Raw genomic sequence first — 14,357 nt, 5'->3', positions numbered from 1 at the left:
GTGTGTGTGTGTGTGTGTGTGTGTGTGTGTGTGTGTGAGTGTGTCCAATACCTGCATCCCAACCACAGCATAGATGAAGAACAGCATGAGGATGAGCAGGGCGACGTAGGGCAGGGCCTGCAGCACAACAACCAATTACATAGTCAGACTGGTGCACACTGTCCAATCAAATCCTGAGACTTGTGAAAGGCAACATTTTCATGAATCTTTGTGTGTGTGTGAGTGTGTCCAATACCTGCATCCCAACCACAGCATAGATGAAGAACAGCATGAGGATGAGCAGGGCGACGTAGGGCAGGGCCTGCAGCACAACAACCAATTACATAGTCAGACTGGTGCACACTGTCCAATCAAATCCTGAGACTTGTGAAAGGCAACATTTTCATGAATCTTACAGAATGAAAGGCAAAGAAGCAGAGTGAACTCTGACCTGTAAGGACTTGATGAAGGTCCACAGAAGGTTCCGGATCCCTTCAGAACGGTTCAGCAGTTTCACCAGACGCATCACACGGAACAGTCGGAAGAAGGTGATTGACACACGGGCATTTTCAGAATCTGCTATCGCTTGCATTGGGTTCACCTCCTGAAGGCACCAAAGGAATAAACAGTTGCTGAAAATGCTTCTTGTCCTGGCTTTTACTGAGACTGAAGATCAAATCAAATCCAATTGTATTGGTCACARGCACACATTTAGCCGATGTTATTTGCGGGTGTAGCGAAATGCTTGTGTTCCTAGCTCCAACAGTTTAGGAGTATCTAACAATTTGCAATGCAATGTTTTGTACAATGAATAAAAAATGCTAACGCGGAGTTTCATGCAATGTTTCATGCGATTTCATGCGATGCTCTTGCAGTGTCTACGGGCGAATAATTACAGCGCAGCCGTGGAGACAGTATAGTCCTCCAGAGGAGGCCAGGGCTGCCTGTGAGGGGGAGAGACGGGAGACACAGGAAGMGAAGTCAGACATGAAGTGACATCAGACACAGGTGGTGGAACAGGAAGTGGCGAAGGGYGACAGGGCCAGCTTTGGAGGTATGCGTGGAGCAAAGGTGGAGGAGAAAATGGAGGACGAAAGACTGCAGTAAGTGGGGAGAGAGAGGGAGAGAATGCATTTGAGCACAAAAAAGGACAACGTTGTAATATACGACTGGATGACGGCTGAGGGGTGAAGATGTGAAAATGGTTGATGGGGTCTTCTGAAGGTTTACTGTAATGGCAACTTGAGTTAACATTATGTTGTCTAAAATTACATTTACTTTTCCGAAGCGAAACATGTGAAATGCTGCTTTAAATCTAGAGCCTGACGCCAAACCTGTTGACTCAGTCCCTTGTACAGGAATCACAGTAAAAACCACAGAAGGATGTCAATCTCTTACTTACAAGTAGGAATGATTGACAGTTCGCTGGACACACGGTGGTGGGAGGTGAAACAAMGTGACAGTGGTTGTTTTCTGCCCTTAACAACTGATCTGGAATCAGCCCTCTCAGTCTCAAACAGTAAAAGCAATGAGGGAAATGACCAAACGGTTATTATGTTAGGGGCATAAAGTAACCAAGCAGACAGGGTGTGGTGTGGTGTTCAAGGCGTGGCAGGTGGGTGAGGCAAGCTCCAGCCAGGTGCTGCAGGGCTTCAGGAGGACGGTGTGTTCGGGGGGTTGAGGGTGCAGCCGGGGCAGAGGTGGGTGGTAGTGCGAGGGTTACCCCTTGGCGAATACTGACCGCATRCTCAGTGCTATTATTGGGGCCGAGTTCTGACAGGGGAGCCTGGCCTGAGTTTCTCTAAGTGGGTGGGGTGTCAGACAGGGGTGTAAACACAGTCCAGAAAGTCAGATGACAGGACAGAGCTTTTATTGTGAAATATCTGTAGATTTTCCTCAGCCTTCTTATAAATAATAATCCGAAAACATTCAAAATGTGAAGACAAAAATGCACAGTGGGTCCACCTGAACTGTTTAGTAAAACCTAAACCTTTTAGGAACAGTGGGGATTGTGAGTACTGCAGTACATAACATATTACAGTACATAACAATACTTACATATTTCAGATTAACATTACGCAATGGCAATACTCACATCGACTTCACTCAGGATGACGTCAACAACGCTGCCGATGACGATGACAAAGTCAAAGACGTTCCATGGGTCTCCAAAGTAACCCTAGGGGCAAGGAAAAACATTCATCACAAGTGTGTGTGTGTGTGTGTGTGTGTGTGTGTATAAAAGGTATCTTAATCTACAGACACTCCAGCTCTGAACTTTGATGGCCATGAGTTTGAGAAGAGGGTAGCACACAATGAAGAAGTACAAAGTAGCTACATAACCACTGTGCTATTATTCTGGAATCATTGTGATCCCACATTGATTTGCAAGGCATCTTGGGAAGTGTAGTGCAGTCAGGACATCGCTATGGACCACTGACCTTAGCTTTGAAGGCCATGAGTTTGAGGATCATCTCCACAGTGAAGAGCACAGTGAAGATCACGTTCAGCATGTCTGACAGGTCGGTCACATGGGTTGACTGGTTACAGTGCTGTGGGAGAAGAGAGGGGGAGAGAAGAAGGAAATGAAAAGATATTTATTCATTAATATTATTTGACTTGTCATTTTCCAGGATGAAATCTCTTGAGATGCCCATCTTGTTTTCAAGAGTGTCCAAAAAACAAACAAACAAAAAAAACAGACCTCCTAGATATGGAAAAGGGATGGACACATCTAGTAGGAACATCTTGCAGGGGCATCGTATTGATGTGACGCAGGAGAAGTCCTTTCAAAGTTTCCCGTTTTTAGTATTTGAAATGAAAAGGTTCCCTGAGCCACCTCCGATAGCGTTACCTGCATCCCCAGACACATGGTGTTCAGCATGATGAGCAGAAACATCAGGTACTCAAAGTAGCAGGAGGTGACGATGTACCACACGTTGTACTGATACTGGTTCTTCGGAATGTAGCAGCGCAGCGGCCGGGCTTTCAGGGCGTACTCGACACACGCACGCTGTCAGAGGGAAGACCAGGACACAGAGGGGTTACACACTGCTGTGTGTTGGAACAACCAACAAAACAGAGAGACACACACACACCCAGATACACACACCTGGTTCTTATCCAGCTCGCAGTTCTTGTACTCCTGCTCTCCCTGCTCCTGYAATGTAACGATGACYAAACCCACGAAYATGTTCATCATGAAGAAYGCGATGAGGATGAGGTAGACGATGAAGAAGATGGAGATGGCGATGCGGTTGTTGTAGATGGGGGAACCCACATCCTCCATGTTAGAGTCTATGGCCTTGTAGAGCAACCTACACACACACACACACACACACACACACACACACACACACACACACACACACACACACACACACACACACACACACACACACACACACACACACACACACACACACACACACACACACACAACACACAACACACACAGCACAACACACACAACACACACATTGAGCAAGCATGACATACATACATTTCTATGTGTTCCATAGTACTTTATTGGGCATGCCATGTGATAAATACAAAATCCCAAGCTTCTATGTATGTCTCACTTTGGCCAGCCCTCGAAGGTGGAGACAGTGAAGAGAGCCAGCATGCCTTCGAGGATGTTGTCAAAGTTGAGCTCTGCGTTGATCCATTCTCTCTTATGGATGGTCATCGGATGGATGGCACCTTCCTGGTACCTAATGTAGTTGCCCCTGAGAAGGAGAGAGCGAGAGCGAGAGAGAGAAAGAGATAAAYAAAYAWAYWAATTAAGAAAAATTKTAATWAAAAAATGAAAGAAATAAAGAGATAAATGAGTGAAAGAGAGTACATGGGAGAGGAGAGTGTGGCAGAGAAACAGAAAGCAGGACTAATGTAATGCTCCATTCTGTACTTTCATGTAATGTTGTGTGCGAGGGACTAAACAATATCACTGCACTCTCTTACTTGCACTCCTCCTCTGTCATTTTGTCAGGATCTGTGCAGGCATAGAATTTGCCCTGCAGGGATGAACATGAACACAAACATACAGAACATGAGCGAGAATATTAGCTTTGACTGTGTGTGGACTTCTGTTTTGATCATCAGGTGTATAAACGATGATACATCCCTATAAAATGACCATACATCCCTATAAATGACCATACATCCTTATAAATTACATCCCTATAATGACCATACATCCTATAAATTACCATACATCCTAAATGACCATACATCCCTATAAATGACCATACATCCTATAAACTACCATACATCGCTATAACTACCATACATCTCTATAAATTACCATACATCGCTATAATCCATACATCCCTATAAACTACCATAACATCCCTATAAACTACCATACATCTCTATAATTACCATACATCGCTATAAAACTACCATACATCCTATAAACTACCATACATCTCTATAAATTACCATACATCCCTATAAACTACCATCATCCTATAAATTCCATACATCCTTGTACTTTACCATACAAATACCAAAATCCTATAAACCAACCATTACATCCCTATCAAACTCTCATACAACCCTGATACTCATCCACTCCTATACCATCTACCATAATCACCGATACCAAGCCACATCCTGCTATACAATACATTTCCACTTTACTAAGCACAAAATATTCCGATAGCCCCTCCGGGATTATGTATCTGCTGTTTGCTCGCCACTGACACAAGAAATGACTTTCAGATCTAATATTATTAAATGGTTAGGTCTATATTTGAACAGAGAGACAGAAGTAACTAAAATCTTATGATAGAATAGGCGAATAACACGATAAAAAACAGATTCGCAGTGATAATATACTATTTGATTGCATATTATGAGTAAATTATAGTATTTAGACGCCCTCTCAATCAGAAAGATTTCTGGCTCCCAGGTGTCTTTCATACAGGTAACGAGCTGAGATTAGGAGCACACTCTTAAAGGGAGTGCTCCTAATCTCAGTTTCTTACCTGTATAAAAGACACCTGTCCACAGAAGCAATACAATCAATCAGATTCCAAACTCTCCACCATGGCAAGACCAAGAGCTCTCCAAGGATGTCAGGGACAAGATTGTAGATCTACACAAGGCTGGAATGGGCTACAAGACCATTGCCAAGCAGCTTGGTGAGAAGGTGCAACATTGGTGCGATTATTCGCAATGGAGAAACCAAAGAACTGTCAAACTCCTTGGCCTAGGGCTCCATGCAAGGATCTCGATCGTGGAGTTGCATGATCATTGAGAATGGTGAGGAATCAGCCAGAACTACACAGGGAGGCATCTTGTCAATGATGCTCAGGCAGCGGATCCATAGTCACCAGACAATCAATGGTAAACCATAGTCACCGATGAAACGGACTAGGGAATGAATCCTGCAGCGCCCGCAAGGTCCCCCTGCTCAAGAAAAGCACATATACATGCCGTCTGAGTTTGCCAATGAAACATGAATGATTCAGAGGACAACTGGGTGAACGTGTTGTGGTCAAGATGAAGCCCAAAATGGAGTTCTTTGGCATAACTCAACTTGCCGTGTTTGGAGGAGGAGGAATGCTGCCTATGACCCCAAGAAACCATCCCCCCGTCAAACATGGCGGTGGAAACAATTATGCTTTGGGGGTGTTTTTCTGCTAAGGGGACAGGACACTTCACCGCATCAAAGGGACGATGGACGGGGCCATGTACCGTCAAATCTTGGGTGAAAACCTCCTTCCCTCAAGCCAGGGTATTGAAAATGGGTTGTGGATGGGTATTCCCAGCATGACAATGACCCAAAACACACGGCCAAGGCAACAAAGGAGTGGCTCAAGAAAAAGCACATTAAGGTCCTGGAGTGGCCTAGCCAGTCTCCAGACCTTAATCCCATAGAAAATCTGTGGAGGGAGCTGAAGGTTCGAGTTGCCAAACGTCAGTCTCGAAACCTTAATGACTTGAAGAAGATCTGCAAAGAGGAGTGGGACAAAATCTCTCCTGAGATGTGGTGCTAAACCTGGTGGCCAACTACAGAAACATCTGACCTCTGTGATTGCCAACAAGGGTTTTGCCACCAAGTACTAAGTCATGTTTTGCAGAGGGGTCAAATACTTATTTCCCTCATTAAATGCAAATCAATTTATAAAATTTTTGACATGCGTTTTCTGGATTTTTTTGTTGATATTCTGTCTCTCACTGTTCAAATAAACCTACCATTAAAATTACAGACTGTAATTTCTTTTTTGTCAGTGGGCAAACGTCAACAATCAGCAGGGGATCAAATACTTTTTTCCTCACTGTACACTCTTATAATTACCATACATCCCTATAAACTACCATACATCCCTATAAATTACCATCACATCCCTATAAATTACCATACATCCTTGTACTTTACCATACAAATTACCAAAAATCCCTATAAACAACCATACATCCCATAAACTCCCATACATCCCTATAATTACCACACATCCCTATAAACTACTATAAATCCTATGACTACCATCCATTCTATAAATTGCCATACATCCATATAAATGACATCCCTATATATTAGCACACATCCCTATAAACTACCATACTTCCCTATAAATTACAATACATCCCTATACACTCATGCATCCTTATAAATTACCATGCATCCATATATATTACCATACATCCATAAAATGACATCCATCCCTATAATTTACCAATAATCCCTATAATTACCATACCTCCTTATAAATTACACCCCTATAAATTACCATACATCCTATAAACTGCCATACATCCTTATAAAGGACCATACAAATTACCATACATCGCTATAAACTACCATAAATTCCTATAAACTACCATCATCCTATAAACCTATAATCCCTATAAATACCATACATCCTATAAATTACCATACATCCCTATAAACTACCCATACATCCATATAAAACTACATACTTCCCTATAAATTACCATACTTCCTATAAACTACATACTCCCTAATAAACTACTATAAATCCCTATAAATTACCATACCATCCCTATAAATTACCATACATCCCTATAAACTACCATACATCCATATAAACTACCATACTTCCCTATAAATTACCATACTTCCCTATAAATGACAATACATCCCTATAAACTACCATACATCCATATAAACTACATACTTCCCTATAAATTACCATACTTCCTAAAATACCATACATCCATATAAACTACCATACTTCCCTATAAAATTCCATACTTCCCTAAATAAACTACCATACATCCATATAAACTACCATACTTCCCTATAAATTACCATACATCCATATATATTACCATACATCCCTATAAATTCCATACATCGCTATAAACTACCATGCATTCATAATAAACTACCATACAATCCTATAAATTACCAATACATCGCTATAACTACCATAAATCCCTATAGAGCTCATAAGAGCTGCACCTTGAAGAGCTGGACTCCAATGCAGGCGAACATGAAGTCTAGCAGCAGGGTGACCAGCACGATGTTGCCAATGGTTTTGATGGCCACAAAAACACACTGGACCACATGCTAGACCACAAGAGACAGCAGAAACCAGCATATCAGATGGGTACTTRAGGACCAGAACTAGAAAAACATGTYGCTGCTGGGTTGGTCAAAGTARTGCATTTGGTGCGTTAGGTAATGGGAACATGTAAAAAAACAATGAGAATGTGAATATAGTGTCAGAGGAGCAGGTAAGGAGTACAGGTGAGGGATAGAAGTGAGGGGTAGAGAGCACAGGTAAGCTCACCTTCAGTCCTTTGGCCCTGTTGATGGCCCTTAGGGGCCTCAGCACCCTCAACACCCTGAGGATCTTCACCACAGAGATAGCACTGGACCTAGATAGGGAAGCCACCACATCTCACACTTGACTTGTCTATAGTCTGTATTTCTAGAGAGAGACACACACTCATAACTGAAGCTACATCAAGCATTATGGAATAGATTCAGTTGTGCCACAGCATTTGAATGACATTATACATTCCCAGGGACTACTTACTCCATGAGCATGGAGAGGAGGGATACGCTGACCACAATCAGATCCAGGATATTAAAGGAGTTCCGGCAGAAGGAGCCGGGGTGCATGATGGCGCCGTATACGGTCATCTGGAGTAGAGGCGGAAGGATACTGAAGATGACGAGACTGGTTGAGACATAAACCCTCTCAAACCAACAAACCATTAACCCACATGAACTCATGGCTACTCATGTGAAAACATATAGAGTTGAATATGGCTSCGGTGCAGGTTAAAGTGGATGTAACATAATGTCGGGAGAGCTTGTCACATTACCGATGTACCGTTGCTGCAGAAAAGGTGCATGTACTCGGTAATGTAAACATGTAAGACACCCATTTAGAAAAGTGCCTCTCTAACCCAGTACGGCTACTAGTAGTGGAGCCGACAATGCCTGGTTACCTTGAGGACAACTTCCACKGTGAACACTGAGGTGAAGACCACATCAGCGGAGGCCAGCACCTACACAGGGGAAACAGGGCAACATGACAACGTGGGCGGATTCATTTCAGCCTAGTAGCGCGCCAGAGCTCTTTAGCAGAATCTCTAATGTGGTACTCCGTACAGGCATGCTGCATAGGTTAAAGACAGRGATGCCATGAAGCAGAGAAAACTCCTTTGTGTCAGTTATTTTGGTCAAAATTCCTTCCCTTTCGGCTTTCTTTACTGAAACAAATGCTTTTCCATCTGAGATAAGGAGGTGACTGATACAGCAGGCAGAGCAGGCATGTCTGTGGGCACCTGGTTCCTGAAGGACATGGGGTCGATGGGGTCCTCGGCAGCCAGTGAGATGCTGCTGAGGAGGATGAAGAGGAGGATGATGTTGGTGAAGGCGGTGGCGTTGATGATGCGGTGGCACAGCTTACGGATCCTGGAGGGGGACACCATTTACGTCACAGGAATTTAACTGCAGACACTGTTATGCAGAGTGACTGACAGCCAAGTAAGGAGGCTAAAACAACCACATAATGCCAACATCATAATGCATTCATTGTAATCCATTCATCATCACCACCATCATCAGTACATTTTCCATTTTGGTKATTTAGCAGATACTCTTATCCAGAGTGACTTACAGTTAGTGCATTCAACTATAAGGCAGATAAACAGCAACATATCCCAGTCTTAGCAAGTACATCATCATCCCCATAATCATCACCATAATCATCATTACTTGTTATCAGAGCTAAAGATATAGAAGGAGCTGGCCTCTGGAATAGGCACCACCTCCTCCTTCAGCTGCAGGTCTGCCATTGGCCGTGGCCTCGGGGTGTCAGGGATATCAGGCTCCTCCTCCTCATCATCACCTGGACGAAAGAAAGAACAGGAAACGTGACATGTTCTAAAAATTCTAAGATCTCAGAGTTCTCTAAGATCCAGATTCGATTGACATGAATGTGCCCAGAGGTGTGTGAGCGAACGGGGTTTACCAGGGAAGTCAGCAGGGGGGAAGGGGTCCTTTATCTCGTTCACGTTGGACTCAAACTCGTCCACTCTCAGCTGTGACATAAACAAGCATTTTGATTAGAGTGGGGCCTGGGTTCAAATCCCACCGGTTAAACTGACGCAAAACGTGGGGCGGGTTTCTCCGTGAAATATACAGTGGCGTGTAATCATGGATGCCAAGGGAAGCCAGGCTTCCCCAAGTATTTGACCAACAAAAATACAAATTATAAAATWATTTATATTTTGTCTCTCTCTGTGTTTTCATAATTTTAGGTCAATACGCAAGTGGCTGAATCTCATGTAGAAATCATCTGAGTGAGGGAAACAGCACCCCTCTGTCTCAACATGTGTAGCTGATGCTGTCCGGACCAAAAGCGTAAAAAATGTTGGTCCGTAGCATTTGATTGATTGATGCCAGCAAGCATTTGGCCTCCCTTGATACAATTTTATAAGATAATTAGCCAATCAGAGCTGAGCTGGGCTCAACTGTTGTAATGATAGTCTATATCGTCCTCCTCATCGGACGAGGAGAGGCGAGAAGGATCGGACCAATATGCAGAGTGGTTGGTTTCCATGGTAATTTAATAACACGAAAACAAATATGCGATACAAAATAACAAAATGAAACTACCGTGACAGTCCCGTGTGGCGAAACACTAACAAGGAACAAACACCCAACAAAACACACGTGAAACCCCGGCTGCCTAAGTATGATTCTCAATCAGGGACAACGATTGACAGCTGCCTCTGATTGAGAATCATACCAGGCCGAACACACAAAACCCCAACATAGAAAACAACACATAGACAACCCACCCAACTCACGCCCTGACCATACTAAATACATACAAAACAAGGGAAAACAGGTCAGGAACGTGACAACTGTGGGTTGTCCTGATGCAGCAAAACACCCCCCAAGGGGAAGCTTGGTTTGGATTTGGTTTCACACCAATCAAAACACTTCCAAAGCAAAATGTCATTTTCAGGAAAAAAATCTGTTTCTGCTCTGCTTGTGTTGATGTCCTGCGGTAGCTAGCTTGCTAAATCGTCCCTTCCCTAAGCCATAGATGGAGATGGGGATTTTGACTTTTTTTACTTAATTCTCTGTACAGGCCAATGATTATAATGGCAATATGTTGTGCCACTGGCCTGAGCCGATTGAAGTTCAATATGTAGCCTAGATGTAGCCTAGTAGGCTCACGTTAACTAGCTAGCTAACTTAGCTGGTTCATTGTTGCCCATGCAAGGAAGTTAGGCTAGCAATCATTTTAGCTAGGTAGCTTATGACAACAAAAAACGAAAAGTGTACCGTATGAAAGAGACCATAGACCGTTTTGCCAACATGAAAGAGGAGGATGGCATTGGCGTTCAACTAGTCTACAAGTAGTGTGAGTAAACATGTTTCGTTTTACTTGCTCGCACACACACACACATACATACACACACACACTCGCGCACGTGCACACACACACACGCATGCATGCACGCACACACACGCACACACACACAAACACACACACATATAGACAGACAGAAATCCATACAATTGGACAGCCACATGATATTTAGCAACATTGATTGGACTAAATTGTTTTTGGTATCTTTAAGTTTGTTTTCAGTGTATTAAACTAAGCAGATTTTTTATTTATTTAACCTTTTTTTACTAGGCAAGTCAGTTAAGAACAAATTCTTATTTACAATGACGGCCTACACCAGCCAAACCCGGACGATACTGGGCCAATTGTGCGCCACCCTATGAGACTCCCAATCACGGCCGGTTGTGATACAGCCTGGATATAGCCTTGTTGATTTGATGATGTTTGAATGTTAAAGTGTAAATGGTGCTGGAATAGCAGAGGCAGTGCTCCTGTTGTCTTTGTGCTGATTTGCTGTAACTCCGTGGGTCTAAATCAGTCGTTGTTTAGTAAACTGTCGAAAACACTATCTTGCTTGACCATGCTGCAGGTGATGTAGRTGTTTGTTACATGCAATATTTGCTTTGTGGACTTCACTGGACAGATGTTGCTCTCCAGTTTTGTGATGAAACAAACGTATGTGTAGTTGAATTTATTCCGCTACTGTGTGACTGTTGTCTTTTTGTTGTCATGGCCTTATTGTATACCACGGTGGCGTATGAACCAATGGGTTATAGAGCAAACAACGCAATTATCACAATATGGCTTTTTTTTACTGGCTTGGCTTCTTCTGTGATTTTACCCCCGCACCGCTACTGGAAATATCTGACCTTGGCTGTGGTAGGGATGCCCTCTATTTTGGCTCTCTCCGCTGCAAGCTTCTTGGCCAGGAGGGCTTTCTCCTCTGTGGCCTTGTCAGGCATGTTAGCCCTGAGCAGCTTCTTGCGTTTCTTCTCCTCAGACTTCTCCTTCTGAGCCATGGTCAGACTCTCAGCCTCCGCCAGGTTGTCCACAGCGATGGCCAGGAACACATTCAGCAGGATGTCTAAGTGCTAGGGGTCAAAGTTCATTACGGTAGGAAATGGAAGAGAGACACTATTGTACCCAAGGACAGAATTTAAGTCTGATTTCTGTCTGAGAGAGGTGTTGGACAGCACACATACACACACACACACACACACACACACAGAGGATACAGTTTCCGCAGACGAAGAGGATGATGAAGTAGATGCTGACGAGGATCCCGGGCATGGTGGGACCGCCATGTGCCATGATGCCATCATACATCACAGAGTTCCAGTCCTCCCCCGTCAGGATCTTACAGAGAGAGAGAGGCAGGGAAGGAACACAGTCAGGCTCCCACTGACAAATGATCGTCCTGCTTTTCCACAGCGAATGAAACAAAAAGCAAGCGCTGATGTCCAACATTTTCCTATCATACGTGTACATATGCTCCTTCAGATCTCCATATCGTCCTTCATCTTGTTAGTGTGATAAATCTGTTAAAAAWWAAAAAWAAAAACTGTATTTCCTTGCCCACCTGGAAAACACTGATGAGAGCTTGGGGGAAGCTGTCGAAGGTGCTGCGGGGTTTGGGCGCATTGGGGAAGTTGAACTTCCCCCCGAACACCTGCATGCCCAGCAGAGAGAAGATGACGATGAAGAGGAAGAGGAGGAGGAGCAGGCAGGCAATGGAGGGGGTTGAGTTCAGCAGGGACACCACCAGATTACTGGGAGAGAAACGGTCCCAGTTACCTGGAAGACACACCACACACACACACACACACACACACACACACACACACACACACACACACACACACACACACACACACACACACACACACACACACACACACACACACACACACACACACACCACACACACACACACACACACACACAGAGCAAGAGAGTAAGTGCTGTGCACTTCCTGTGAAGCTACAAGGGGTTGGGGATGTAAGATACAATCAATTAATCAATAAACCCATCAATTAATTGGACCATTCCTGGACCTGGAGAGCCGTGGTGTGTGCAGGCTTTTAATGGAGTCCACCACTAACACACCTGAAAGCCTAATGCAGCCTAATGTGAAGTCTTACTTGGTTACTTTGAGCAGCCTAAGTAGTCGAATGCAGCGCAGCACAGAGATCCCCATGACAGTCATGACGTCCATGCGGACCAGGACGAGTTCCAGAATGCCGGTGGAGACCACGAAGCAGTCGAAGCGGTTGAACAGAGACATGAAGTATTGCTGGAGACCCAGGGCGTACATCTTCATAAACATCTCAATGGCGAACAGAGACAGCAGCACCTTGTTGGCAGTGTCTGGGAGGGGGAAGGGAGAAGCGGGGGGGGGGGGGGACAGGGGGTAGAGAGAGAGAGAGGTCTGCATGTGTTAGCCATGGCGTAGACAAGAGCCTTGTTAGATGCTGGGATTGTGTGTATATGGGTTGAAGCTATAGACATGATATGTAGACCCTGACCTTGCCACTCGGTGAGTTGCTGGGACTGCTGGTGGTGTTCAGTAGCGATGGCCAGCGTGTTCAGAAACACCAGAAGGATCACCCACCAGTAGAACATACGGGACTTCACATACACAAGACACTTACGCCGGAAGAAAACGTTCCATTTACGAGCCAGCTTGCTGAACAGAGCAAGTGAGAGATGAGGGAGAGGAGGAGGAAGAGATGGGATGTTAGGAGGAAGTCTGTCAGACTTTTGTTTTATCAAAACACCCGAGTGTTGTCCCAGTCAGAAGCCGGTYTAGGTGTGTACTTACTAGTAGTACATGATTTTTTGCATGGTGTCCATGTCCTTTAGGCTCCCTGCCTCGGATTCTCCATCCTCCAGCGTTAGCAGGCCTGGGGACAAGAGACACTGGTGTCAGCAGGTTGACTTTTATTGTCATTAGTCTTGTACTGGAAGCAGAACTGAGAGATTTCCCCTTAGATAATTGAGCAATGTCAAAATTGTCTATATTGTAAAATTTCATGAAAATAAAAATATTGAAGTTTAGGCTGAGGCATTAGGGTTAACAGTGTGGTTAAGGTTAGGGTCGAGGTTAGGGTCAGGTGTTTAAAAAATGTTTATGACTTTGTGGCTGTGCCAGCTAGTGACCGCTCTGCAGAGCTGCCACCAGAACAAGATTCATGACATAAAATGCCAACCTGCAGGACATTTGCAACGGGCTGACTCCTATTGTACTCCTCCCTCTATTGTATTGTGTGTTGGTGATAGGGTTAGAAAGCCATAAGTACCCTGTCCCTCCCCGTCGGCGTCCATGACTTCGGCCTGTGTGATCCACTCCATGTAGCCCTTCAGATCCTCATCCAGCTGCTGGGTCTCCCTCATCTCTGTGTACTCTCCGCGCGCCTTGCCCTTTTCTCGCTCCTTAGTGAATTCACTGACGGAGGGGAAAGAGAGATAGAGAAAAGATGAAAGTGAGAGAGATGTGTGTGTGTGTGTGTGTGTGTGTGTGTGTGTGTG

The 14,357-nt window shown here is 44.3% G+C and overlaps 1 protein-coding gene across 1 annotated transcript in view; it reads right to left on the bottom strand.

Moving 5' to 3' along the window:
- LOC111962608 (dihydropyridine-sensitive L-type skeletal muscle calcium channel subunit alpha-1-like) overlaps positions 1 to 14,357 on the bottom strand; it is a 32,796-nt gene that overhangs the window by 3,791 nt on the left and 14,648 nt on the right. Inside the window, 24 exon segments of the mRNA XM_023985861.2 lie at positions 52 to 117; positions 236 to 301; positions 431 to 583; positions 876 to 923; positions 2,075 to 2,158; positions 2,421 to 2,531; positions 2,834 to 2,992; positions 3,092 to 3,296; positions 3,561 to 3,707; positions 3,940 to 3,992; positions 7,412 to 7,519; positions 7,743 to 7,830; positions 7,992 to 8,098; positions 8,410 to 8,469; positions 8,749 to 8,878; positions 9,182 to 9,314; positions 9,438 to 9,507; positions 11,699 to 11,913; positions 12,065 to 12,185; positions 12,409 to 12,620; positions 12,969 to 13,196; positions 13,355 to 13,515; positions 13,651 to 13,732; positions 14,129 to 14,274. Of these exon segments, the coding sequence (XP_023841629.2) occupies positions 52 to 117; positions 236 to 301; positions 431 to 583; positions 876 to 923; positions 2,075 to 2,158; positions 2,421 to 2,531; positions 2,834 to 2,992; positions 3,092 to 3,296; positions 3,561 to 3,707; positions 3,940 to 3,992; positions 7,412 to 7,519; positions 7,743 to 7,830; positions 7,992 to 8,098; positions 8,410 to 8,469; positions 8,749 to 8,878; positions 9,182 to 9,314; positions 9,438 to 9,507; positions 11,699 to 11,913; positions 12,065 to 12,185; positions 12,409 to 12,620; positions 12,969 to 13,196; positions 13,355 to 13,515; positions 13,651 to 13,732; positions 14,129 to 14,274 (2,953 nt within the window).

The sequence above is a fragment of the Salvelinus sp. IW2-2015 genome, linkage group LG1 (genome assembly GCF_002910315.2).
Source record: "Salvelinus sp. IW2-2015 linkage group LG1, ASM291031v2, whole genome shotgun sequence".
NCBI classification, from domain to species: Eukaryota; Metazoa; Chordata; class Actinopteri; order Salmoniformes; family Salmonidae; genus Salvelinus; species Salvelinus sp. IW2-2015.
This window is presented reverse-complemented; position numbering and strand designations above follow the sequence as displayed.